This window comes from Heliangelus exortis, chromosome 2 (assembly GCF_036169615.1).
Source record: "Heliangelus exortis chromosome 2, bHelExo1.hap1, whole genome shotgun sequence".
Lineage (NCBI taxonomy): Eukaryota > Metazoa > Chordata > Aves > Apodiformes > Trochilidae > Heliangelus > Heliangelus exortis.
In genome coordinates this window covers 137,709,878-137,736,429 of record NC_092423.1, presented here as the reverse complement: position 1 = coordinate 137,736,429, position 26,552 = coordinate 137,709,878, and the positions used below count along the sequence as shown (strand labels likewise).

Here is a 26,552-nt window from a genome sequence, read left to right as displayed (position 1 = left end):
GTGCTGTTGGCCTTTTTGGCCACCTGGGCACATTGCTGACTCATATTCAGTCAACCAACAGTCCCAGGTCCTTCTCCTTCTGGCAGATTTCTAGCTACAGTTTAATTGCCAGGCCTCACTTTCTTGTGTGTAGAAGCACACAGTTTAACAAGACACTTGTTGCAAAATTAATAAAATAAGAGGATGGCAGGGGGTGGAGAGGTAGAGAGGCACATGAATGCAAGCACCAGTAGTTGCAGAATGAGTAAGGCTAACATCTGCCCACTACCAAAGGAGAGAACTTGCCTCACTTTTCCACATGGTTTTGGCATCTTAGGATGAATCTGAAATATATTTGGTTTAGATTAAATTATCTAATATTCAAATCTGGTACTTTTTTATACTTCTAAAATTTTATTTTTATACTTTTTGCTTCTTATTAAGTTAACATTACCTCCAAATGCCAGAACAATGGTAGGGGTGAAAATCTGAGTCCAGGTAAAAAGAGCAAATAAAGAAGCAAGAATTTCCTTACTAAGTAGCAGTGAGCCCATTGGTTCACCTCAGAAGTTTGTGAACTTGCTATCTAGATAAACTGTCAGGTTTTCTGAGGTGCTAAGCACCCCTTAACCTTGGTAACCTTATTACTGAATACAGAAGCAGGTAGTTTCAGATGCTGACATTTAGAAATAATAGCATTTATTTTCTGAATCTGGAAAATTTTCAATGCCTGTTTTTTCTGTTTTTATGAAATAATGTATTACTATTAATATACTGATATCACTATTTATATACTTATTGCAGAGTGAAGATCAATGATTAATAATATGTCTGCTTAATCACTGAAATCCATTTTCAGAAGAAATTTGTTTTGCTTTCTTTCGCAGTTTCTCATGTGGTTTTTGTTTTAAGCTCTTGTTCTGTAACAGCGCTTTAGTATTTTTTAACTTCTAAAGAGTATATGTTGTTATGTTTGCTTGTGTTTAAATGCTGTTTTCATCTAGTTTTCAGACAACTACTATCGTGCTGAGCTGATTGATGCCCTGGCCAACTCTGTAACTCCTGCAGTCAGTGTGAACAATGAGGTTCGAACACTGGATAACTTAAATCCCGATGTTCGACTTATTCTTGAGGAAATTACCCGGTTCCTAAATATGGAGAAACTTCTTCCCAGTTACAGACATACAATAACAGTCAGGTGTGGTTTAATCATTGTGCTCATGAAGAGAACAGATGCAGTAATGCTACTTCTTTGGTGATTTTGTATCTTTCTGTAGTCAGTGTTTTCAATTTGTGTCTCTTAATCTTAAATGTCAAATTCCTTCCCATTTCCAAAAGCTTATGGTGAAGGTTTGTCTTGCAATATCTGCAGTACACAACATCATCAGAGCCATGTTATTTCTCTGAGTTAGTACAGTTCTACTGAAATCAAAGAATGGATTTGACACAGTGGGGCATTTTGTATTTCTGTATAATTGAGAGTTAATGAGAGATTGGTGTTAATGGTGTCAAGGTAATTGTAACATGTTAATTTGGATAATTCAATTCTCGAACAATTGCAGTACTTGATTTTGAAGAAAGTAATTTTAGTCTTCTTGGCAGACATTCTAGAAATCTTATGCATGCTTTGCCTTTCTGCCACATCTAGCTGCTTAAAAGCTATTCGAGTGCTTCAGAAGAATGGTCATGTCCCAAGTGATCCTGCTCTCTTCAAGTCATATGCAGAGTATGGGCACTTTGTAGATGTCCGAATAGCAGCATTGGAGGCTGTTGTTGATTACACAAAAGGTACTTTTCCAATTATTTTGTCTCTTTGTAACGTTATTATTATTGGAATGAAGTACTTTCCACCAGAAGAGCTTGTGTGATGACAGGTGTACTGATCAGAAGCTGAGATTGCTATTTAATGCTTTGTCTTAGAAAATGCAAGTGTTAATGAAGATGTGATATGTGATGAGCATTGTTTCTCGGTGTCTTGTAAACTTAATCAGATACCTAGATTTTGAAATAATGAGTAAACAGCACATTGAGTAGTGGCAAGGGGTTTTGCTAAGTTCTTTTAATGCTTCATTTTCATTGATTTTGATTCAGTTGAGTTCAGCCATAATTGTTAGTCGAAGTTCTTGTGTTTGTTTTACCTTCTTGCTAATCTCTTTTGTTTTGATTTTTTGCTTGCATCTTACAGTTACAAATTTTGGACTCAGGTTATTTTAATGGTTACTTGTTGACTCTGCTTTGCCATTCCTTATACATAGCTTGTGTCTGTGACATGTTTCCATTCGTTTAATATTGTTTTTATCTTAGTTGACCATTGTGGGACCTTTCTTAAATACTATTTGAAGCTGAAATTCAATCTTGACAGATTTTCTGGAGACAGTTAGGAATTATAGCTTTAATGATTTGCATTTTATAAAATTAATTTAGTAGTACATTGGCCTGTTCATTTATTTGGGTTTTTCTCTGTTCAGCAGATTTGTGACAGTTATTGTGTCTGAAGGGTTATCCCTATCAAAGTGTCCAAATCCTTTTGTTCTTCCTTTGTAAGCAGATTGGTGATTCTAAGCTTCTAATTATTCTGCCTCAAACTTCATGTTTTAGTTTTCATGGAAAGTAATGGAGAGTTTCCTTTGGATTTTTTGCATCAATAATTTTCTTCTTTTTTATAAGTTCTTTATTAGTTTGCTATTACTCTTCTCATTCTGTCCAAAGACTTGACAAACTAGATAGGCAACAGGAGGTTTTAAAGCAATTGGAGTCTTTGAGTGAATGCATCTGGTGGAATTCAGACACACACATACAGACTGAGACCAGACTGTCATACAGAAAAAAATAGTAACTTCAAGGAAGGCTGTGCAGTGAACATCCCTCTCAAACTCAATCTTCAGTCTTCTAATTCACCAGGCATTCTGGATCCATAACCCACTGTGTATGTACTACATTTGGTGACCCAGTGAGTGACATCCAGCTAGAAGTCTGCTGGTGCTGTGCATCTTCCTCCCTGTTAGGCTGCTCATTTTGTTTCTCCCTTCATAGAGTGTTAGTGGAAAGATTTACTGGAGAAAGGAAAGCTTACTCATCAGCCTGCTTTCTTTAGAATAATCTCACTAATTCATCCCACCCTTTGGAAAGACAAACTGATAGAAATAATGTTTTCTCATTAAATTCTTGACCTTTTAGGGATGTTGTTTATAGTTAGCAACTCACTTGGGTAAGAAGGTGTTTGTACTGTGAAGTAATATGGTACATCTTTAAAATGGCTCATCAAGTGAGTTGTTGTATAAGCAAGATAGTATAAATTGTTTGAAATAGTCTACAGGAAGAGTAAAATTAATAGAAAGATTACTTGAAGAAATTTCTGATTGAGCTGGACATAATTTTTGATTGAGCTTTCTGTGAGATCTGGGAATGATGTCTTAGAGTATTACTGTACCTAACTGACTTACCCTTGCCAGTGACTTTTTCTCTGGTGCAGAGGTAGCAGATGTAAATATTTATCTGCTATAAAGGCACTACAATTCACAACACAGCCTACTATTTAGCTGGTCATCAGTGTAATTTTTCAAATCAGCTTTCCAGCCTCTGTTCCTGCTCTAAGACTGGAAAGTTCTTAGTGGAGGGGTAAATCTGAAAACTCAAGTGAGCTAACTGACTTCTTCAGCTACCCATATAGAAGTTAGCAACAAGTCCCTAAACCTGGCTTTGGAAGGAGCAAAGATTGTCCATCTGTTGCCAAGAGGTCTGATTCTCGTTGTTCCCAGTTACCTGGTTTCCAGTTCATATTGGATGTAAACCAGCAGCTATCAAATGCCAATTTCTTGTGCCAAAGCTGGCTTTTTAACACTTCTTGTGAAGAAGCTGGCAGATTTTTTAAATTTCCATAAAAAGGAAAGTCTGTATTTTTGGGGGCAGTGTGGAACTCTGTTTTTCTATCGACTCTCAGGGCAGGAGTAGCACTGTCTTTTTAAAATTACTTTAAAAGAAATAATTTCACCATGGAACTGAGTAAGTTGTTTTCTTTGCTGTTAATAGTAAGGCTTTTTTTGAGACACTGTAGTTCTGTAAAATGTTTGAGGCACCATACAAGGACTTGGACAGTTGATCTAAATTGGCTTGAAGTGAACAGATTTAACTCTTTGAAAGTTAGCTTCTGGTAGTTGTATGACTATTAATAGTTTCATATATACAACAAAGCATTTGTGTATAGAGTTAGCAACCATTCTAAGTAAGTATCCTTTATTTTTTAATATCAAGCATGTTAACATGTAGGGTCTCAGAGATGCTCTGGTGAGAACTAATACACTTATCTCTTGTAATATGAAAAACTCTCATGACTATTTTTACTTCAGAAAGCAATCAGTTGTTTTTATGTTTACCAGAAGTGTTAAAATCTATAGATCTTCTCTTCCTACAGCTTTCTCCTAGGCAAACTGTCAGGGTACAGACAGGATGGGTGGTCTGTGGCATGGGTAGGAAATTGGGTCATGGGCTTCACTCATGCTGGCAATCAGTGGGTTTTATTCAGGCTGGCAGTCTGTGGGGTCCCCCAGGGTGCCTCTTCATAAATGATCTGGACAAAAGCACTGAAAGCAGCCTCACTGAGTTTGCTGGTGACCCTGTATTGGGTGGTGAGATGGACACATCAGAAGGATGAACCATCTTAAGGAAAATGGGACAGGTTGGAAGAGTGGTCACGCCAAAACAGTATGAAGTTCAAGAAAGACAAGTGCAAGGTCATCCACCTGGGTCAGCATAACCAAAGAGCCCAACACAGGCTGGGATCTGTGGCTGGGGATCAGCATTGCCAACTCTGCATTAGGACCTGGGGATCTTGGTGGACAACAAGCAGAACATGAGTCAGGAGCAAGCCTCTGCTGCAGTGAGGGCAAATCAAATCTTGGGCTGCATCTGCCAGAGGCATTACTAGCAGTGGTAGAGATGTGGTCTGATCATCCCACTCTACTCAGTTCTTATTAGGCCACACCTGGAGTACTCTGTCCAGTTTTAGCCCCCACAAATCAAGAAGATGTGAAGAAACTGAAGATGGGGTCCAAAGGAGGACCACAAAGGTTGTGGAGGATCAGAGAACTGGCAAACCTGTCCTCTGAGGGAAGACTGAAGGAGTTCGGGGTTTTCTCCCAGGAAAATTCTGAAGGGCACATCCAATGCAATACTCCAGTACTTAAATGGTAGCTCCAAAAAGGATGGAATCTCTCTCTTCACATGTAGCCACATGGATAAAGGGCAACAGGGACAAGTTGCACCAGGAGAGGCTTCATCTTGATATCTAGGCATAAATATTTTATAGGAAGAACATGAAATCGATGAAACAACTTCCCCAGGGATGTGGTAGAGTTTCTTTTGTTGGAGATTTTCAAGAAGCAATGGGACAGGGTGCTAGACAGTGTCATCTAGGCTCCTTTTCCCATGAAAGGTCCCTTCCATGCTGGACTGTTGTATGATTCTATGATTCTTATGGCTAATAAGATTTGTTCTGCACAAGGTCAGGTTTAATTTGTTGTTGCTCCCAAAAATGTTTTGTAGTTGCTGTATAAATTGGAAGTGCAGGTTAAATGCATCAGTAGCAAAGCTTTGGAAGTCTATCATGCCTACATAACAGTATAAGGCAAATAGCAGGGAAGAGTTAATTTATTTCAAGCACAAGTAAGTTTAAGAAGCAACAAATAGTTTTTTTCCATTTTTACCAAAGAAATGTGGTGTTTCTTGGTTCTGTTATTCAGTGCTATCGGCCTAGAGGATTAAACTCCCAGGCTTCTCATTTTCTAACCAAAAAACATTTTTAAATCCATTTTGTGAGCAGTCAAAATAATTGAAGCTTGTCCTAGGCATAGCTTTGCAAAGATTTCTTCAATTTTTCAGTAAACCTGAGATTGTAGTTTTGGTCTGTATCGATACAGATTTGCTCTGGAATCATCCAAAACTGTGTAGCTGTGTTCTAAATGGTGCAGAATGTGAGCTAATACATTCTGCCTCTAAACTAATGGGCTTATCAGTGCTCATTTCAGTGCCTCACCAGTATAACCTCTTCTGCTTGGATAGTGGGAAAAGCAGAGCTGACTTGCAGGTGACCTGTAAAATATTATTCAGCCATCTTCTATGCAATACTAAAATGTAATTTTTAAGTGCTTGGCTGCCACTTCCCAACCCAGGAAGAGATCCTAGCTTTTATTTGTCCAGAGTATGTAAAGAACTTGTAATGAAACTAAAGTGTTGTTTCTCATAAAATAAATTATTGGCTCCTTTTTAAAAGCAACTTAAACAAGTGAAATAAGAAGGGCATAGCAGGTATTAGAATCGATTGAACTAAAAAGGTTGGGTTTAGAAGCTGTTGACTGAAAACTGAGATCAAGAAGGAGAGTTGAATTGAGATATTTAGAACTGAAAATACAGTAGGCTTGGGGAAGAAAGAAATACGTTGCTGGGATCACAAAATGGAAAGTAGCTGAAATGTTTTTGGAGTTGTCTATACAGTAATGATTAATGCACCCCAAATTCTAAATTAAAGCCTAGCCAAGCTCTTCATTGTTTTGAGCAACTGTATTTGAGAATACTGTAAAATCTTACAATTATGCACCTGAGAAAAAGATTATAAAAATTCTTTATTTTTTTGTGTAATCTGTAATGATGATATCCTGTGTTGTTTCTTATTTTTCAATGTTACTCTGACAATGAAAGGAATTTTGTAATGCAGTTTAAACAACATTGTGCCATTGTTAAATGACATTGTTTCCAACAATGTCAGGCAGCAATTTTCTAAAAGCATGTGCTGCTAAGTTTCAAAATGCTTTTTCATTTCAAATTGCACTGATTTTAAAAACACAAGGAAAGCTACTGAGAGGAGTATGCTAGTAGTTTTGTATAAGCCATGTAGTCATCCTCTTTCTGTCCTGTTCATAGGTAATCCTACACAGATTCTTATGTGTGAGAATTGTGTATTCTCTGTACTTTATAGAAAAAAATTATACTTCTGATTGTATATATGTCCAGATTGAAAGGATATTTTAATATGTTCATTTTAGGTAGCACACAATATCAATAGGATCATTTACTCTATGATCTTCCCTGTCAGTGTTCACAAGTGACAGAATTACCTGCTGATGGTCAAGTTGGTGGTTATTGAACAATTGAAGTATGAAGGAGCTGTGTGCATGTTTCTTTTCTGGTGTAAAGTAAACCACATTTTACTTAGATTTTGTGCTATAATTGGTAAAATTCCTCTTTTGTTGCAGTGATTCAGGCTCTTTGTGTGCTAATTCAGTAACTTTTGATTGTCGTGATCAAAATCCTTCTGATTTATATATATATATATATATATATGCTTATATAGATATATATTTGGCATTTTATGTTCTTTCTCTTTGCAGTTGATAGGAGCTACGAAGAACTACAGTGGCTGCTTACTATGGTTCAGAATGATCCTGTACCATACATAAGGTTAGTGAGTTAATAAAGGATTAATATTTTTAGTAATGCTGGAACTACTCTATAAACTTAGCCTGAAACCACTAGAGTAGATAAAATGTTTAACTGATCAATACTTCTTCATAAAATTCTTTTTACTTCGTGTTATTTTCTGTAAATTGAAACGTGATATGTCAACAGTTCACACCTCCAAAATTAATGTACTCTGTTCTTATTCTCCATTATACTATTTTTTCTTCAGTATTTTACCCCTCTGGTGAAAATCTGAAGTTAGAGGTCATTTCCTGGTCATAAATAAAGTATATAAATCGGATGTTGCATATAGCAAAGAGACATTGTGATATTTAGAAAAACAAAGGTTGAGATGCAGTGCACACCATGTTTTACTCATAAGGAGTGTAAAGCAATTGTTAGACTGTAGATGGGGTGAAAGGATAACATTGAAAATAGAGTGTCATTTCTAGTATTGCCTGTTCCAACTTTGTTTTCAACAGGGAGTGATTGGATATTTTAGCATATTCATTGTAAGCCTTTGAACACCAAGGTTCACAATCATTGTTTTTCCTCAACACTTTTTGCTTATGACCAGCATTAACATACTGAATTTAAAAGACTGATAATATTCTTCTTAATCTCTCTATAGCTAATTTTTAAAAAACATACTGCAAGATTGTTATTTATTTCTAGCATTCTTGTTAATGAAAGGAGATACATTGGACTCACTAGAGGAGGTTTAGCTTCAGTCTAGGAAGGAGATTTCACTCGATTTGGATCTTTTTTAAAAAAAGAGCTTAAATTTTGGCTTGAGTACTATATATAAGCCTCTTCTAAAAGAAAAGAAAAAAATCTGTAAGAGTTTTCTTGTCCCAGATGTGCAAGACAGCAAAGGGAAAGCTGGCTATACAGGGAAAACAGTTAAAATAATAAGTAATCACAGAAATAATTATTCTCATTCATAAAATGTTTTCAAAGCCAAGTTTAAAGAAAGGGGAGGGAAATGCATCCTACTTTCATCTCAGTGTGTAAATACTGTAAGAAACATGGTAAACACAGTATTTGTATACAATAAGAGGTGACAGTGTTAATTTCCAGATGAGTGTACACCTCACTGGTTTTGGTCCTGCCATTTTGCATCAGTCATAAGCATTTGGGGTTGTTTAAAAATTCTTTCGTGTCAAGATCTAGAGAGTTTACTTACCAGGGTTGCTCCTTCTCTGTAGTTACCAAGCCAGTGTGCAAAAAAAAGATGGTTATTAAACAGAAGAGATACATGGAGCACAATTTTGTACCTAACTTTAAAACTTATGTCTAAAAAAAATCCTGATGCTTTGCAACTTACTTTTCATCTTTCAGTTATTTTGCTGTTGTTAAGTCAGTGTCTATGCCTATTGTGGGCAGAAGAAAGAGCTAAATGCATGAAATTGTTAAAATTTTGGAAGAAACTCTGTATTTGAATAAGTTTAGAAATATTGCATACCAAACAGACTGTATTCTTAGTGTATTCATTTGGATTTAAGATATTTTTTTCTGTGTTCTTCTCAGGCATAAGATTCTGGATATGCTGACTAAGAATCCACCTTTCACCAAGAACATGGAGTCTCCTTTATGTAACGAAGCTTTGGTAGATCAGCTTTGGAAACTAATGAATTCAGGTTGGTTTGTTGGTTGTTTGTTGTTTTTTGTTTTTTTGTGTTGTTTTGGGGCTTTTTTTTCTAATTGTAAATTCTGTTTGAAGTTAGTTAAAAGTCCTGCTTCAGAATACGCTGAGTTTTCCCTTTTGAGAATTACAAATTGAAAGTTCAGGCTCAGAAGGTCAATGTTGTGTGCACCACCAGAGCTTTCTAGTGACACAGAGTACCAAACCTTGTTTTTCCTTCTTTTGTCTGCTACTCTAGTAGTAGATACCTACTACTGCAGTATGCTTTATATACTTTGACATAGAATGATTCTATGACCCAGACATTCAAAGCAAATGTTTCTTCAAATGATGGTGTCCTGTGTTACCTTTTTTTTTTTTTACAGTTTGCTATAGATTAAATAGTCTGCCCTCTTTTACTGAACTCTGAGAGAATGAGAGGATATTTGTATAGATAACTGGAATGAGATATTTAGAAGTGCATTATAAGTCTAAGACTCAATTTGCCTTGTGTGATTAGGAAAGATCCTAATGAGAGAAGGGCTTGCATCTTTACCATTGACCTGTTTTTCATTACTGAAGCAGTTTTATCCAGACCTTACAAACTGCCCTTTAACATCTGGCACATTCCTACACAGATTACATATAAACGTTTATATAGCTTTTTTAGGTCATCGAAGGCTGTCTGTTCCCTGTGTATCATTATTTTTAATGTTTAAAAGTTTACAGCTACACTCCAGGGGCTGAAGTGGGGAGACTACTGGTAGTTCAGTTTTGTAGGATTTGCCAAGTGTCAGGCACAGAAAATAAACAGTTTTGAGAGAGAGAGTTTGTTTTCCCTTTTTCTTGAAAGAAGAGTGTGTGCAGTGTTACTTGCAAGCATTACTTCTTTTTGCAAGTAACAAATAGGGTATACATTCTTATGATTCATGGGCCTTTAAATACTTAAATTTCTACACATGAAGATGACATAATGTTTTCATTTATTTTCTGTAAGGTATAACTGTAGCATCCCAGGGTGCCTAAAAAATGTTAATGTGAGACAAGTTATTAGCAGAGTCTAAAGCTGCATGATTCTAGAATCATGAGTTTCTTTAACACGAGCATGTGCAATACAAACCAGACTCTGCTTAACATATTTAATCTTTTTTTTTTCATTCTGTGTTAATCTGCATTAAATTGGTAATACTTAGGTTTTTTCAAAGATTGCAGAGAAATTCAGCAACCAAATGTTTAGGCTTAGCTCTTTTACTTAGAAAAGGAGAGACATATTGAATGGGAATTCATCATACCATATCATATACTAATGTAAGAAGCTGAGTAAATTATTTATTGTTAAAATATAATATTTTTAAATTAATATTTGTGAATGTGTCATTGTCTGGAGAATATTTTGATGCTAGAAATGCCCAGATTAATATTGATATCGTTTAGTCCTTACCCAGCTGTTTGTGAAACTCATGAGTTACTTGTAACTAGGTAAGTGTAAGAACAGCCAAGACTTCTCAAAACACTATTTAGCCCCATGAAACACAGAATTTACGGGGACAGATCCTTGTAACTTTTTTTGTGCTAAGTCTTGCACAGCCACATTAACATGGCAATTGGCACATCTGTGTCTTGTTTACCAGATATAGTTCTATTCCTGCTGTGGAACAATATGTTCAATAAACCTGCAATCAGTCAAGTGTTGGGCTGAGTTAACACCAAAATCACTGTATTTTCAGCCCTGCACCAGATGTTAGATGTCTTGCTGCTGTGATTGGTGCCAAACATACTTTGACCACTTGTGTATGAAGATATAAAAGCAGTACTCAGTTTGCAGTGAAAAATAAAATCAGCGAAGCATTGCTCTGGGCAGGAGGAATACATATCTCCAGTATGAATTCAGATTAAAGTATTGAGTATTCAGGGAAGTACATGACTTCATAGTGACATCAAAAAACATGTTTATGCATTACTGGTTTGTGTTCTCTATGAATGTGGTTTCCAGAAGGTACAAATCTCAGTCATACTTAAGGCTTCTACATTTCATGGAATACAGAAGAACTGTGACAAAATTCAGATACAGAAAGACAGTTTGGTGACAGAATATTCTATTTAAATGTCCAATACTACAATATAAAGTGAAATTTAAAAAATGAAGCATATGGGTGTTAATATTTTTCTTTTATTTTTCATTATGCTATTATAGCACTTTGTTTCCCACTCTTGTACTACTAAATGTGTCCGTCTTACAGTCCACACAATTTAAATCCTTCCTTTAAACAGGATGTGGCAGGTGAGTTTGAGTCAGTAAGAGGCAGGAATAAAGAGGGAAGTGTATCTTAAGCACAGAAAATGTCATACTCTTGTGGATCCAGGTCACTGAAAGTGTTTTATTTGTGGGGGAGGAGAAGATTGTGTCTCTGTGTTAACTGTAATCTCTTTTGGGTTTCAGGAACTTCACATGACTGGAGATTACGATGTGGTGCTGTGGACCTCTATTTCACACTTTTTGGCCTCAGTAGACCTTCTTGTTTGCCATTACCAGAGCTTGGACTTGTTCTTAATCTGAAAGAAAAGAAGGCTGTGCTTAATCCAACGATTATCCCTGAATCGGTTGCAAATAATCAGGAACCTGTGAACAATACTAACAATCATGGACAGTTAGTAGGATTTCAGAACACCGTAAGCACAAACCATCTGCATACATCCCCTTCAGCTGGCTCTGAGTTCTTGCTTTGGTTGCAGATTTCATTTTGTATTGTGTGCAGGCTTCTCACGCTTTACCTAAGCTGCCTTTATTTCACTTTACTCTTTATTCCTTCCATTTGAACAGCTGGAATAAGCCATGACTTTTTTCCATACTTTTAAAAACCATTTTGCATAGTGTATGCAAGCTTTTTACTTGTTTTTTTCCTTGTTTCTTCATTCCTGTTTTTTATGAAACTTTACATTTTCTGTATTGCTTATGAGATACGAAGTGATTCACAGAAATGTTTGATGCTGTGATGAAAACTTTTAAATAGGCTAAGAATATTGCTTATTAGGAAAACCAAAACCTTTTATCAGTGTATTTGTTACATCTTTAATATACATAGATACACCTCTTTTTGAACGGCCTTGAGATGTGAAAGTTAGAACTTCAACACATCTTCATTGAACACTTGAATCTGATGATTCAGCACTGTGCTCTGAAGGATTAGTTACAACTTCTAGAAAATGGAAACAGTTAGGTTTGGTACCTCTCTAGCTCTGGAGGCTTCAGTCCTAATCTATTATATTGTTAGAAAATGGATTGTAACAAGCGTGTTCACATCATACTTTTCTTAAGAGTAATTGCCACAGCTGCAAGACTAAGTATTTTTGTTCAACAAATTTAATTACGAGGGAAAAATTTCAATAAACAGGGAAATGATTAATAGGTTTCTTAACAGTGTCAAAAACTACATTTGATTGAAATTACTTGGGAGTATACCCTGAAAGAGAATGTGAACATGTGGTTGGCATGTTTGAAACTCTTTCCACCTTTTTGAATGGAATAGTGTACTGTTAATTTATCCATCCCATAGTTAAATAATTTTTAATCAGAAGTATAATGAGAGTGCTTGTCATCACAGACAAAATTATGATAGAGTCAAGTATCATTAGATCTATCCTACATATTTACAGAACATGTAGTCAGTCCTAATTTACTTCACATACACATGAGAATTAAATAGCAGGAGACACATAGTTGGCAGATTTTTAGGCTTCAATTCCATGAACATTCTGACTTCTTTAGTGGCCAGAATAAATTTAAAAATTTCTTCTTAACCCTTATTTTTCTTACACTGTCCTCTCCCCTGTGCTAGCACATTTGTTGCTGCATAATAAACTAGATCAGGGGAGGATCTGGTTGAAATATGCCTTTATTATGAAAATATGTTTCCTGCTGGGCCAGCTTCCTGGTCCACTTCATTGTGTTATTACACAGATGCTTGTGGCAGCCCAGGGCAAATGTGTGAGGTAAGGGGAATAGGCTGCTGCTTTTAACAGCAGTACTGGCTTGCACTAGTGAAAATACAGCACTAGTATAAGCCTCAATTCACACTTAATCCCTCATATCTTCACCTCTCCCTCACATTCCATTCTGATAGCACTTACCTTGTTAAGGTTATCGTTTTCACTGAATTCAGGGAACTGATTTCCCTTGAAAAAAACTGATCGGTAGTCTAAAGCAAAGGCTGCCTCTCACATCAGTGAGTTTGTGGGCTGGAGTGCCCTTTTTTAGGGTAGAGGAAGAGTTCAGTGGAGCAGAGTATGGTCTTCAGAGTCTATAATACAACTTTTATCTAGTTTTTAGTGGGCTTTTAAATATGTTTGCTTCTGTAGGTACTTTATTTTTCCCTCTGTAAGAACACCTGTCTCATATTTTAATGACTGTATGCATAACTTGGTAGACTCTCCTGATATTTTTATATTTATTTGGTCCTGTTTTTTTGATAACCTAAGCAGTAAATCACAAAAGAGTTTAACTCTTTTTATTAAATACTGTTGTGAAATAAAAAAACCTCCCCAGGATGTAAGTGCTCATTATTACTTGTATTCGACAAAGTAAGCTTTAGTTTTTAAAGCTAAGTTAAAGATGATGTAGCTAAATCCCATGTGTGGATCAGAGTCTGTCACCATTCTTCAACTGGGATTTGGACTAAGGAGAGTCTGCAAGGCACAGATTTATAGAAAGACTATTCAGAGGCAGCAAATGTTGTTGCACACCAACAGTACCATGATTGTGAGAAGGGACAGAAAAGATGCCAGTGCTAGATATGCAGAGAGAGCAGGGATAGAAGTAAAGAGAAACTATGTTTGTAGGAGAGGTTGGCACAAATCCATGCAGGGTTTTAGAAAAAACATTTATGCCAGAACTACAGGGAAAACTTTGTTCAAATCACCCACTTTAGTCAGAAGTGTTCTCGGCTATCAGGTCTCTTTTAGGCTGAAACATGGCTCTTGCTATCTTCTAATTTTGGTCTTTTAATGCTGCTTCAGGAGGATGATCATCTTATTAAGGAAACAGCATCCAGCATTTCTGGTCATCAGCAGGGGGTGAAGAGGAAGGCTGATATGCCACTCGGGTCTCCATTGGAGCCAGGGCAAATACTAGAGAAGAATGAAGACAGTAAAGTCAAACTCAAAATCAGAGTAAGAAATGGAAATTCAACTTGCACAATATGTAGGGTATTCAGAATAACAGCAGTGGCTTCTGCTGACTTCCCTTAAAGCTGTGTTCAAACAAAAGACGTGTATATGTGTGCACTAATTATTACGCTTAGTTTGGCAAAATTATTTTCCATCAGATTCTTTATTGGCTGGCAAGAACTAAAGTTGACAGTAAATGCTCTAATTCACACAGCTTTATGGTAAATTAGAAAGAAGAAAAGACACTGATCCTTTTTAATTTTATTGAAATTTATTCCTTTGCAGTGGTAGATATCAATTCCTTTCCCTCTCACCCCCAGTTTACCTCAAAGCCAAATATTTTAAGTTCTGATAAGTGATGTTCCTGTGAATTATTAGCATCTGCTTATGTTTTTTTCCTGATATCTTAGTTCTCAAACTCTCAAGAAGAGGAAGAGATTGATATGGACACAGTTCATGACAGTCAAGCCTTTATTTATCATCACTTGAATATGTTGGAGAGACCGTCCACACCAGGTATGAGTAAATTTATTGGCAAAAATTACAGTAAGAGTTTTTCAACCATTTCAGTCATGAAGTTCTTTTGCTACTGCTTACTCCCATACATACAGTGCTGGTGTTAAATGTTAACTGGATTCAAGGAAGTATGTAAAGGTTGCATAAGAACATTTCTTTGGTTTCCAGTATATTTGTAGGTAACTGTGTACATGTGCATTTGCATAAATATCTAAGTAAGGTGATGATGCATCATGCTTAAAAAGGTGAAAAGCTAAGGAAGGAATAGCATAACATAAAGCTGAACTAAAACCCCATAGGTAATTAGATAAAAATTATTTTGCCATAATTGCCATTTTAAAAATAGTAATTTTGAAGACTAAGTTGAAAAAAAAATAGCAAAACTATTCAAGAAGAAAAAAATCTCTAGTTTTAACATTTTATTAAAATTAATAGTTAAAAACCATACCAGTCTCAGAGATGCTTAGAACAGCTTTTTAAAGTTGAAAATATTGCATCTATGAGTAAAATGGTTTCATTTCAAGCACTTCTTTTACTACTTAGTATCTTCTTCATAAAATATTTGGCAAAATTACTTCTTAAAGGACAGTGTTTCTTAGAAACATTAATGGAGGCTGAACTTCATTGGTGAACTTCCACCTTTTTTCACTAGCAAAGAATTAAGTGGTTAGTCTCATTTTCTCAAAATATTTTAACTTCATTTCTTAAGGTTAGTTCCAGAATGTGCCAGTAGGGCTAAGCTGAGGTAGTGTGGCTATGTGACAAAAAGTGTGAGCGATCTGTGGGACACAGGTTGGAAAGCTTTAAAGTTGCAGTACTGCAATCTTTAGAAGTGAAGCATTTGTCCTTAGAATTAGGCTTCAGGATAATTACCCTTCTTATTGTTTTTTTCTTTTTATCTAGTGGTTGCCTAATGTAAAGCACAAGTAGACCTTAGCAGCAGGATCTGGGAGGTTGGTTCCATGTTGGGTGCTCTAGGTCCTGAGCTAAGCTGAGAGATCACCTCATCTGCTTTCCCTGTGACTGGCAATTGAGTGGCCTGTTTAAGAGAAGGGCTGGTTGATGTTCCTGCTCTGAATATCCTGCTGAGGCTGGTGGTACTGGCTGGGGGTGTGGAAGCTGTGGGCTCAAACTCCCTCAGGGCCCAGCACTTACGTTCTTATTTCCTTGGCAGACGCTCTAGCCACTCAGGGGGTTTGTCTTTTTTTTTTTTATTTTTATTTTAAAGGTAGCTGCTGTAATTGCTTAGCTAACAAAATAAGTTCATACAGGGACATAAAACAAAGGGAGTTCTAGTTTCTGGATTCCAGATGGGCTTTGGTTAATGACACGTGCCTGTGCAGCTCCACCAGGATGGATTTGTTGAGATATGTAGACTAGCAAAACTCACAACTTTTTGCCTAAATTGTAGCCTTTTAGCAGAGTAAAGGGGAAGGCTGCGCACAGGTCACTCTCCTGAGTTTAGGAGCTTAATTCCACACAGCCTTTTACTTCAGACCACTCAGTGCTGATTTGAATTTTGTCCTCAGTGTTATGGTCAGCCACCACATTTCTGTTACGGCAAAGAATGACACATCCAGGGCATGCGAGTGTGAAGCTGATCCACTGAGGATTAGTATTTATAACTCTTACAAGATATTTTGCAACAAATTTTTTTACTAGATTTACACACTCTACAGAATATAAAGTCATAAACAAAACTCTGCCAAATACTTCACAAATAGGACTTACGGGACCCTCTGTAGGCCAGCTCTGTGCTCCGGGACTGTTGCATATTATGTTTGCACTGAAGTTCAGAAGGGGTAAAAGGTTTGATCATGAGTGGAGTAATGGCTAAGTGACTGTTGCTTTTGGAGACCTATAGCAGACAAAAGCTACTTTAAGTTTTACTTGTGTGCTAAATGCTCTTCTCACCACTGAGGTGTTGAGCACACCGGAATACATTTTCTTTCCTAGGTAATAAATGAGACAGGTGCAGGATTTTGCCACAGAATTAATTTTAAAGTATAAGCCTTTGTAAAGCATTTTTTTGAAACACTTCAGATTAACTTCATTTTCTCTGGTTTGTGCAGTTAGAAACAGTTCCACTTCAGATATTCTTTGCTTCTAAAATTTCACCTGTTTCTTATTCATCACATTTTTTATAGAAGCAGAGATATATGAATTTCAGGCTCAGTAAGTAAAGACAGTTCAATGGCATACATCTGCAAAGGAATGCCAAACAGATGGGGAAAAATAAAAGCATATGTAAATAAAACTGTTCACACATAAGAGTGTTCTGTTTTACAGACAAATCACAGACAGTATTTCTTGAGCGCCTTTGAGTTTTTTGCAGCAATGATGAAGAAGGGGTGCACTTCAGTCAGTAGTTATTCTGAAACAGATTGACAACGAGTTCTGAAATGGTCTCAGCATCTTGTTAGTAAATCTGTAAGATCTTTTATCTGCCTCAGTTCTGTTATTCATACTTGGAAGGCAGCAATCTCTGAGTCCATACTCAGTCTTTCTCTCACAGCTGTGGGTTATGTCCCCTCATGTCACATGAAGTGTTAGGTCATCAGCCAAACACAGCCTGCAAACAGCGGCTGCCAAGAGGAAGTTCATGTTGGGTCTAAATCCTGCAGTATCTATGTTTTGTTTTTGTTTTTTATACTCCGTACATCACTCTGAATGCTAATTTGTATTTGCTTAAGTTGATATAACCCACAAAAAGCCAGGAAAATACTCTTTTCCTTTAAAAGCTTTTTCCCTTTTGGTTCTGCTTATGGATATGACAGGTTAGTGTTGAGATGCTGCAAGAGCAATAAAAGTCTTGTACTACAATTTTTGCAGGATTGCAGGTTTCAGTACTTTAATTACAACACCTTTTGTGGTTTACATAGAAAATGTTTTAAATGCTTCTAAATCATCCTGTGTACAGTAATAGAATTGTGCACTATAATAGCTACAAGGGATTTTGATAATTTTTCAAGAATTTATTAAACAGCACCAGTTGTGAGCTGTCTGAAGAATGCTGTTCTGTTGAATGTTGTTTGAGCCTCAAAAGCTGTGCAAGGTCACATTTCTGTGCAAGACCAGATTTTTATTTGCTGCTGAAGCAACATGAATATTAGTGATGCTTCCTATTCTTAATATCAAAATAATTTCAAGGTCAGATTTTGTGGAAGCAGTAGATTTAAATTCTCATTTCAGACTGTAAGGTGACTTGTCATGCATTGCTTTCTTCACTGATATCAGACTAAGATACTCTTTTTTGTTTTCTGTATTATTTTACTCATCTGAATGTACAATACTTCTATATTAACCTTTAAAAGAGTTCTGCTGTATGTGTCAGTGGTTATTGGTTAGCCTGTTTTCTGCTTCCAAAATAAATGCTGGGCTGTAGCCTGCATGACCTGGCACATCGTTATGGCTCACCAGATCACTGATGATAAACATTTAATTAGAATTTTCCCAACAATTTTCTGTAGTTTGATGGTTGATATAAAGCAGTATCTAATTCTCTCTTAACGTTATTTTCTACAAAAGAAAAAAAAAAGTAAGTACAGCAGTGTGCTCTTTGTGCACTGGCAGTCCATTTTCTGATCACGTTCAGGAGCAGTGGGGTTTGGGGACACATCTGGAGCATTTAAACCCAGATCAGAAAAATCCTTTGGCCATTCTGTTAATCCGTTTGCTGTTTTCCAAGATAATCAACCTGAAAATTTCCAGTGCTGACCTTGTAGGTCACTCTGTTTACCATTTAGATCTACATGAAACTTTGATGTTCTAGGCCAGGCCACACTCTTGTTGATTGGATTGTGGTCTTGTTTATCACAGTTACTGTCTGGAGTTTCAGGATATAACGATTTTGCTGGATTTGATTGTTTCTGGAACATTTTGAAAATTAATTCAGCATGTACTGCAGTATTGTGCAGAGGGAAACTACTGCAATCTTTTATGTTTTAACAGTACATTCACAACAGCAGATTTGAGCCAGTGGTGCAGATCATCACATTTGAAGTAGAAATTTAGTCTGAACTGTATAAAAGCCCCATCCCCTGCAGCTCAGCAGAGTTATCAGTGTAAGCTATAAAAACACCAGCATCTCAAAGTTCAGCCATTAGTGGCTCTCAGCCAAAAAGAGTTACTGAAATATCATCACACAGACAAATATGTAAGTGAAGGCTTCTTGGATAGGAGGGCACCACTGATGATGGATTTTTAAGAAGAGAAAAGTTCTCTTTAACAGAACAGTCTAACAAACTGTTCTGTTAGACTACACCTTAATAACATAATATTAATATAATACCTGCTTGATACTATCTGTTACATATATGTTGACATTTTCAACTAAAATATAACTGCGTCCAAACTGCTAACTCAGGCTCTGACTTTTCATGCATAATTTTGCCTCACTGAAATAGTTAATTGTATACTTTACAAGTGCTTTATCCTGAAGAGCATGAAAGCAGTTTAAATAGTCTATGGCTGATGTGTGTAAACTATGTGATTTAATTAAAACAGTGTAATATTGTAGCTGTGGCAGTGTCTGAGACAACAAGGCTAGAAACTAAATTTTCGAATGAAGTGTCTGAAATTGTTAGAGGCACAAAGTATTCTGAACTGACTTACTGATTGAAATGTTCTGTTTTTCTGGAGTAGGGAATATTCCAGAATTCCTAGAATATTACAGTAAATATATTAAAATAAAGCTAAAGTAAAGCTATTATTTCACAACTAAGCTGTTTTTTTAATGGAAGAATAAAACAATATATTTGTTAAATTAAAGTCAAATAAGGAAACCAATAGAACAGTTACCAGTTAAAAGTATGTTTTCATTAAATCACCAGCTTATCTTTACAGTACTTTAGCAGAGGCTATACTTTCATATAGGTATGAAGAATTACCTATCTGTATATAAATCCCACTAAAATAATTAAGTCCAGTGAATTTGTAAATTTGAACTAGGTAAAATTTTTATATTGGAGCCAAAATAACTGATTTGCTTAGCATGTCCTCAGAAAAAATTGTTTGTTTTTTTTTTTTTTAATTTTTTTACTAGACCTTTACTTTTTGCTCTCAAACTTTATATTTTGTCTAATGGTCCTTAAAAGTACAGTCAACTAGACAGAAAATTGGTAACTTTTTTTCAGAGATACATAATTTGAAAATTCTGCTTCTTACTACAAATCACAAGACCCTTGCATTCTGGAAGCTTGAAATTATTTATGCTTGGTAACTTGCTGTGTGTGCCTTGTTGATGGTTCAACAGATGCATATATACAACATTAAATTAAAAAATAGTGTTTCCTGGATGTTCCCAGAGTAATACAAGAAAAGTTGTAATATGGAAAGCTAAGGTCATTGTAAAAAGTTTTTGAGATCTTTTCAGCATTTTTAATGTTTGTTCTTTAGAGAAAATACTTGCCAGAGCTGCATTTCAGAGCTGTGTTATTTTTTGCATCAGCAAGCTTTCTTTGGGTTCTGGGAGAAAAGTTTTAAGCTTGCAGGCTTGTGTGGATTGTCCCCTTCTTCCCCGAGGTGATGGTGTCAGGTTCTGGAGCACCAACCTGTCCTCAGCTGAAACACTGGACCCATTGACTTTACCATTTGCTGTCATTTGTGAAGTTGGTTTCTCCCTCTGACTTTTGAATAAATCAGGGTGCAAAAGGGTGATTTTTAACAAATGCCAATTTGGAAAAGTCCTAAATAAGCCAGCTGACTTAAATAGATGGTGCATGGAAAGAAACAGAGACTGAAAGCCTGTGGTATCTCACCCTCTTAATGCAAAATCAGGAGTATAGGAAGGACCACATTGAAGATCTTTTGAAAGCTTGTTGTCAAGTTAAAGTCTCATGTTAAATGTTCCCAAATTATAGAGGTTCAGTAACAAAATACGAGTAAAATCAATTAAACACTGTACTCAACAACATTTTTCAGGATTTCTGCATCAGCGATTTTTGAAAAGAAAAAATCTTACCCTAGATAACTGATGAATAGGATGTTGCAACTATCTGGTATCAGGTTTTGTTATGACAGAAAATGTTGCTTTAAAGCTAAGGTCTACACCCCTTTCATTCTAAAACTAAACTGAGATCTGTGTTTTCCATATTTTATTTGCTCATGATATGCACAGCTTTTATATTTGTCTTTGTAACAAGGTGTACACAAAGTTTTTGATCTTTCACCCATGGGATGGTAATGCTGTCTAACTTGAAACACCTACCCAGCTAGCTGGAATGCCACAAAGCCAATAATTACCTTGGAATTTCCACATCCCAAACAGAAAGAGATCCAAGTGGACAGACACATGTATGTGGACTTCCTTCCAAGGAATGCTACTAACCACTTCAGAAGCAAGCATCTGGCCTCACCCTCCACTCATTGTGTGTTTCTGTGATTTGAGAAACCCAGGTTCCAGTCCTGCTCCCTCTGCCAGGAGGCAGTGGGTTCCCTGCAGGAAGAGGGAGTGTTCCATATGGCCTTGAGGCAGTCCTGCTACTCCTGGTGATAGAAGGATGAGAATAACACTCTATAAAGCAGTTCCTATTTAGCCTTACTTTCCTAGTTTGGCAGGTTCCTGGCTTGTGTCTAAAGTAGATGCTAATTAAAAAGACGTTAAAGAAAAATTCTTATGCAAGTTTTAACAGTGAATTTTACAGGTACAAATCTGTAAATTTTTTCATAGTTCGTTTAGGTCTGTCCATTTAGATCTGTCTTGTGTATATGCTTTCTGAACCATCATTCAGGATGAATGTATTTGATTGCTGATTTTCACTTTGAACAGGAGTAGGAAATTTTCTGTGTATTTGTTATTTTTGCATATAAAATCTGACTTGATTATTGTTATCACTGAGCTCTATGAACAAAGTATATGTGCACTATGAATACTGGCTCAGTAAAATTAGATTTTTGTAACTGACACTTGTGCCATATTTACCAACACTGACCATCTCCTGTGGCATCAGTAGCCCTTGAGTTGCTGATGGATCCTATTTCTCCCCTTCCTGAAGACCCTTTTGCCTTTTTCAGTTTCCAGGTGCTCATCACCACCCCCTCAGTCCTATTGCCTTAAGCTACTCTCATGTTTGCTCCCTAACTTGCTCCAGCCAATGTTTAACTGCTTTAAATAACAGATTTTTTCATAACCTACCTGAAATAAGTGAATAAGTGATAATGCAGACTGTTACCTTAGCACGTAGCTCAGAGAACAGCAGGAAATGTGCACAAGTGGGAAGTAGAGCAGTCAAGGTCAGTTTGATTGCATCCTTGGTCTTCACTGGTAGTTGACACAACTGCTGCATCATCCCTGCACTATTAAGCCCATGTCCTTATACTGGTTATACTGGGTTAAAATTTTTAAAGCTCAGAGGTGTAGCTTTGATTTTATACATTTGTTGTTACAAATGTAATGTCTAGACATACAGGTTCGGTTTCCATATAAAAATAACTTCACAATTTGGAGCTATTGGAACTGTAAAGTTAAATTTTTTTTTGTCATGTGTGGGTTGTTTCATTGGAAGTTGATTTTAGTTTACATTGTGTATTTTAATGCATCTCATGTGCCTGTAGCTTGAGAATATGTGAGAACATGTTCCATACTTCAAATAATCTGTATATCTTTCATGAACCAACACCGATTGGTCTTAATGAGGTTTTTTACAAATCTTTTATTTCTGTTACTAGAAGCTGTGTTTTTGTCACTGCCACAGTTCAACTTTAATTACTGTAGCCTGTTCTAATGGTGTCAAATAATGTGTGCTTTGATTTGCTGAGGTGCAGCCTCCAACCATTCTCTTTCTACTGGTCTGAGTCAGATATGCCTCTCTTTCTAACCTGCTTAATGGCTGGTTTTGCATTCTTGCAGCTTCTAGAGAAAATTTTCTTGTCTAAAAAATGTAGACTTTAGGGAAATGAGCCCGGGTTATAAGGTTAGGTTTAGGTACAGGTAGGAATTCTTTAAGATAAATATTATAAGTGGTTGAATTGTGAAGCAGTCTTGTACCCTTTTGCATCAAATAGAGAATACTTGCTTGCTGTTTGCATTGTCAAGAACTGCTCCAGTTAACAATGTAAAAAAGTTGTGCTGTGGAAGTTTTGAATTTATGTGTGCATCTTCAGTCTTCCATAGAGTAGATAAATAAGTAAAGGTGGTGTTATTTCTAGCAATAAATCTTTGAAGTGATAACATGAGTTTACTATTGATAGTTTTAATGAGATAAAGGTTTTTAAAATACTTGCATAGTAAGGGATTTTAAGTCTACAGGAAACTGTTAGACTCTAATCAAGCCTCCTTCATAACGTAACCAGAATCTTGTACTTCACCATATTCACATCTTGTGATGGACCCCAAACATATTTCTAGAAAGAAATCACTTGTGCTGTATCACTAAGCAGTAGTTTCCACCATGTCCTGTAGGAAGGCATTGATTATCCTTGCTGTAAAAATATTTTGAGTTTCTATTCCTAAATAGTGCTACAGACGAAGGTTTTACTTTTTCCAGCCTATTAAACAATGAACAGATTTGCTTTACTATATATGTGCTGCATTGAATCAGTTCTTAATCATTCAACTAAAACTAGGAAGACTGCATGGCCATGTTTCTCAGTGCTTGTTTGTCATACTACAGGGAGCTGGCTCTTCAGACTTCAAGAAGTCATTACCATGGGCAAATCGTTCATGCTTTTAAAGATACAAAACAAAGCAAGCAATCAAAAAGATGTACTGGAAAAAAAAATCCATTTTCAAGTATACACACAAAGATAATCACTAAGCCTATAATGTAATTCTTTGTTATTTAGTAGAGATATTTTTACCAGAAACTGAAGGGTTTAAAAAAAGCAAAACCACTTTTAAAGCATCTGACCAAAATCCATTTGAAGTAAAATTTAAAGGATTAGTTGCCTTCAGAATCTTATTCTGCCTTTCTTTACTGGTCTGGTTGTTAAAAAACGTTCTTGCAATGTGAGTGGTTTGACTCAATTTCTGCGTAAAGGAATTCAAGCCTTCCTGCTTTTTTGGAAGAAGCAATTTAATCTTTCTGTTCAGTATCAAAATATTTGTATGTTTTTCTGGGAGCTTTAGCTCCTGACTGAAACAAGTTCACATCCCAAAATGGTGCTTTAATGTGTACCAGGCCTGCACTTTATATCATAGTTGTCATAAGCAGTTATATTTTCATTATTCATGGTACAGGGACCTTCCAACTCTGATTAAAAATTAATTCATGGAAGCTAGTATAGCTTGCAGCTTCATAACTCTTTACTATTCCTAATTGTCTGGGTTACATTTATACCTTTGAAGGGAGGAAGTGTCTGTAAAAAATGTCAGTAGGTTAGGAATGTAAATAGCATTTTCAGAGCCTTTTCTGAAAAAAACCCAAAAAGGTAACAGAACAAGAATAGCAGCAGATTCTGTGTTTGCATGTTTGAATGTTAATGCAAGTTTTATCTAATATTCTTCAGTTATGTTTGAAAACAATGCAAGTTAAACATTTATTAATCCCACTGTATCCATTTTTTTAGGTAAAGAACAATCTTCAGGAGAGGTGAACATGCACCCTGTCTCAGCAGCTCCACTCTCTGTGTTTAGTAAAGAATCAAACTCCTCAAAACATAGTGATCATCATCACCATCACCACCATGAGCACAAGAAAAAGAAGAAGAAACACAAGCATAAGCATAAGCATAAACATAAACATGATAATAAAGAAAAGGAAAAGGATCCCTTTACTTTCTCAAACAGTCCAGCCAGTGCACGATCAATCCGTTCCCCATCACTTTCAGACTGATATTGATAGTTTCTCTGGAGTTCAACTTGCAGTATCTCTGAATACTTAGAAGGATGTATATAACTATAGTTTCTATCTTTTTTTTAATGGAAATAAGAATATGTGAATTGCCTTAGCAATTCAGAAGTTCTGCCACCATCCTCTTTTGAAGCCTTCTATTTGCATATGCGGTTGTTGAAATAATCTGATTGAAAAAGTATGTTTTGTGATTCTGAGTCATTTTGTATTTCACTGTTCTCCACACCTCCCACTCTTTTTTCCATTTTCAACAAGAAAACAGCCCTTTATATAAGGGCCCATCTCCACTGGCAACCCCCTGCACATCATGCTGACCATGTGTACTGCCAGAGTCAATTATGTTTTCATCCTTTAAAGAATGTTATGAGACAGAGTATGTTTTAAGCAGAAGCCAATTGCCAGACCTTTGGTGAAGTGCTGTTTCCATAGTATTGTATAACTAAGTGTAGACCTCCTGAGAAGACAGGGATTTTCTGTAGTCTTCAATTGAAGCTGTTTCTTCCTTTAACCATTGCGATGTAATGTCAGAATTTTAAAAACTGTACATAGAACATTTGCCTTTTTCAGATACTAAAACTCTTTAAAAATTCTAAGCTGCTTTTAAGCTGCAGGTATTTATTATGGGCATGACCCTTTGAATATAATGGCATTCTACAATTATGTTTTTGGAATTTTAGCAAAATCCTTAATGCATGTTTTGTCCTGTAATCAGGCTTTTAAAAATCCAATAAAGTTTGCAAATTATTTTGACAGAGGCAGAATTTTTTCTTCAAACTTGATACTGGAATATGGTTTTGAAAGATGGCTTTGCTAAAAGTGAAAAAAATATTTTTTAAAAGCTTAAAATTTGAAAGATTGAAAAGTACGTATTTCTTTCTGCCAAGAGGTGTTTTTTTTGGAAGCATTCTGTATGATCAGCTCATGAATTCATAGGAGAAATACATTAGTAGGTCTGGGGCTTTAAATTATGAATACATTTAAATTTCTCCAGCTGTGTTTTATGCAGTGTATTATTTACATCCAGAAAATGTTTTATTTTAAAACTTAAGGTTTTAGGAGTTTTGATAATAGAGTTAAATAATCTCTCCCACTTTTTATGTGTTTTTGTTATTTGTATGTAGGGACGGGCATTTTATTTCCACAGACTGGTTGACTTCTCTTTCCCCAAGGTCACGTTGGCTTTCTAGAAGATGGTTGTATTTGGGTCAAATATTTAAGGAAAGAAATTCCCAAATTCCTGTGAGAGACTGATTCTCTTTCTTAGGGTGAAGAGAGAGCTCAACAGGTACCCAAGAGGATTTTTTTTTTTTAAGCCATATTCTGTTTCATGAAAGTTAATAAATACTTTTATATTATATACCTACTGTTGATTCCTGTATTTTTGTTTTAACTACCTGTAGAATGGAAAGATGATAGACTTGGGTATTTTGTAACACCCATGTACTTATTTTGTTATTCAGGCACGTTATCTCATTAATGCTGGGTGGGTAGATGTGCTGGTGGTTGTACCTAGGCACGTGCTGAGGTGTGTTTGGGCTGAATTTTGATGTGATGGACTTGGGCAATATCACAGCCTCCCCTCATCTGCTCCCAAGCCAGAATCTCTTCACATGAGGTGAAGCCCACTGTGGTGGGAGTTGTTTCCTCCCTAGCAACTCCTTTAAGTTTGGGTCAGCTAAAGGGGCAACAGGAACAAGAAAACACCTCAGCATGGGTTGAATGAGGTACTGCAGGGTCAGGAAGCTCTAGTAAATCTTGATGGAAATACTTGTAGGTGTTTTTTCCCTTGGCTAAGGAGTGAGGTAACTGTGCCAGAGGTGTTTGTGGGAGGCCTGGCCTAATAACCAATGAAAGCTGGAATTATTTGGGAGAATAAAGGCAGATGCATTTATGTTTTAAAAATGAGGTCATGGATAATTTAGGCTGCTGTAGTTTCTACTTCTGGAGACACAGATTTACTGTCCAAGGCTGAGGGAAAGCATTATTGTTAAGGGATGGGGGGACAGAACTGAGGCAGAGCTTTTACA

At 36.2% G+C, this 26,552-nt stretch overlaps 1 protein-coding gene across 6 annotated transcripts in view; it reads left to right on the top strand.

Annotated features, from left to right (window-relative positions):
- TAF2 (TATA-box binding protein associated factor 2) overlaps positions 1 to 25,884 on the top strand; it is a 58,632-nt gene extending 32,748 nt beyond the window's left edge. For 3 of the 6 annotated variants that reach the window (XM_071738275.1, XM_071738274.1, XM_071738273.1), the window contains 7 exons: positions 984 to 1,177; positions 1,628 to 1,767; positions 7,362 to 7,431; positions 8,962 to 9,071; positions 11,496 to 11,725; positions 14,629 to 14,734; positions 24,242 to 25,884. In XM_071738275.1, the coding sequence (XP_071594376.1) occupies positions 984 to 1,177; positions 1,628 to 1,767; positions 7,362 to 7,431; positions 8,962 to 9,071; positions 11,496 to 11,725; positions 14,629 to 14,734; positions 24,242 to 24,507 (1,116 nt within the window). In that variant the 3' untranslated portion in view covers positions 24,508 to 25,884. Of the gene's footprint in view, positions 1 to 983; positions 1,178 to 1,627; positions 1,768 to 7,361; positions 7,432 to 8,961; positions 9,072 to 11,495; positions 11,726 to 14,068; positions 14,222 to 14,628; positions 14,735 to 24,241 lie in introns of all 6 variants that reach the window. The other 3 variants (XM_071738271.1, XM_071738270.1, XM_071738276.1) reach the window with 2 other exon arrangements.
- Positions 25,885 to 26,552: the final 668 nt, after the last annotated feature.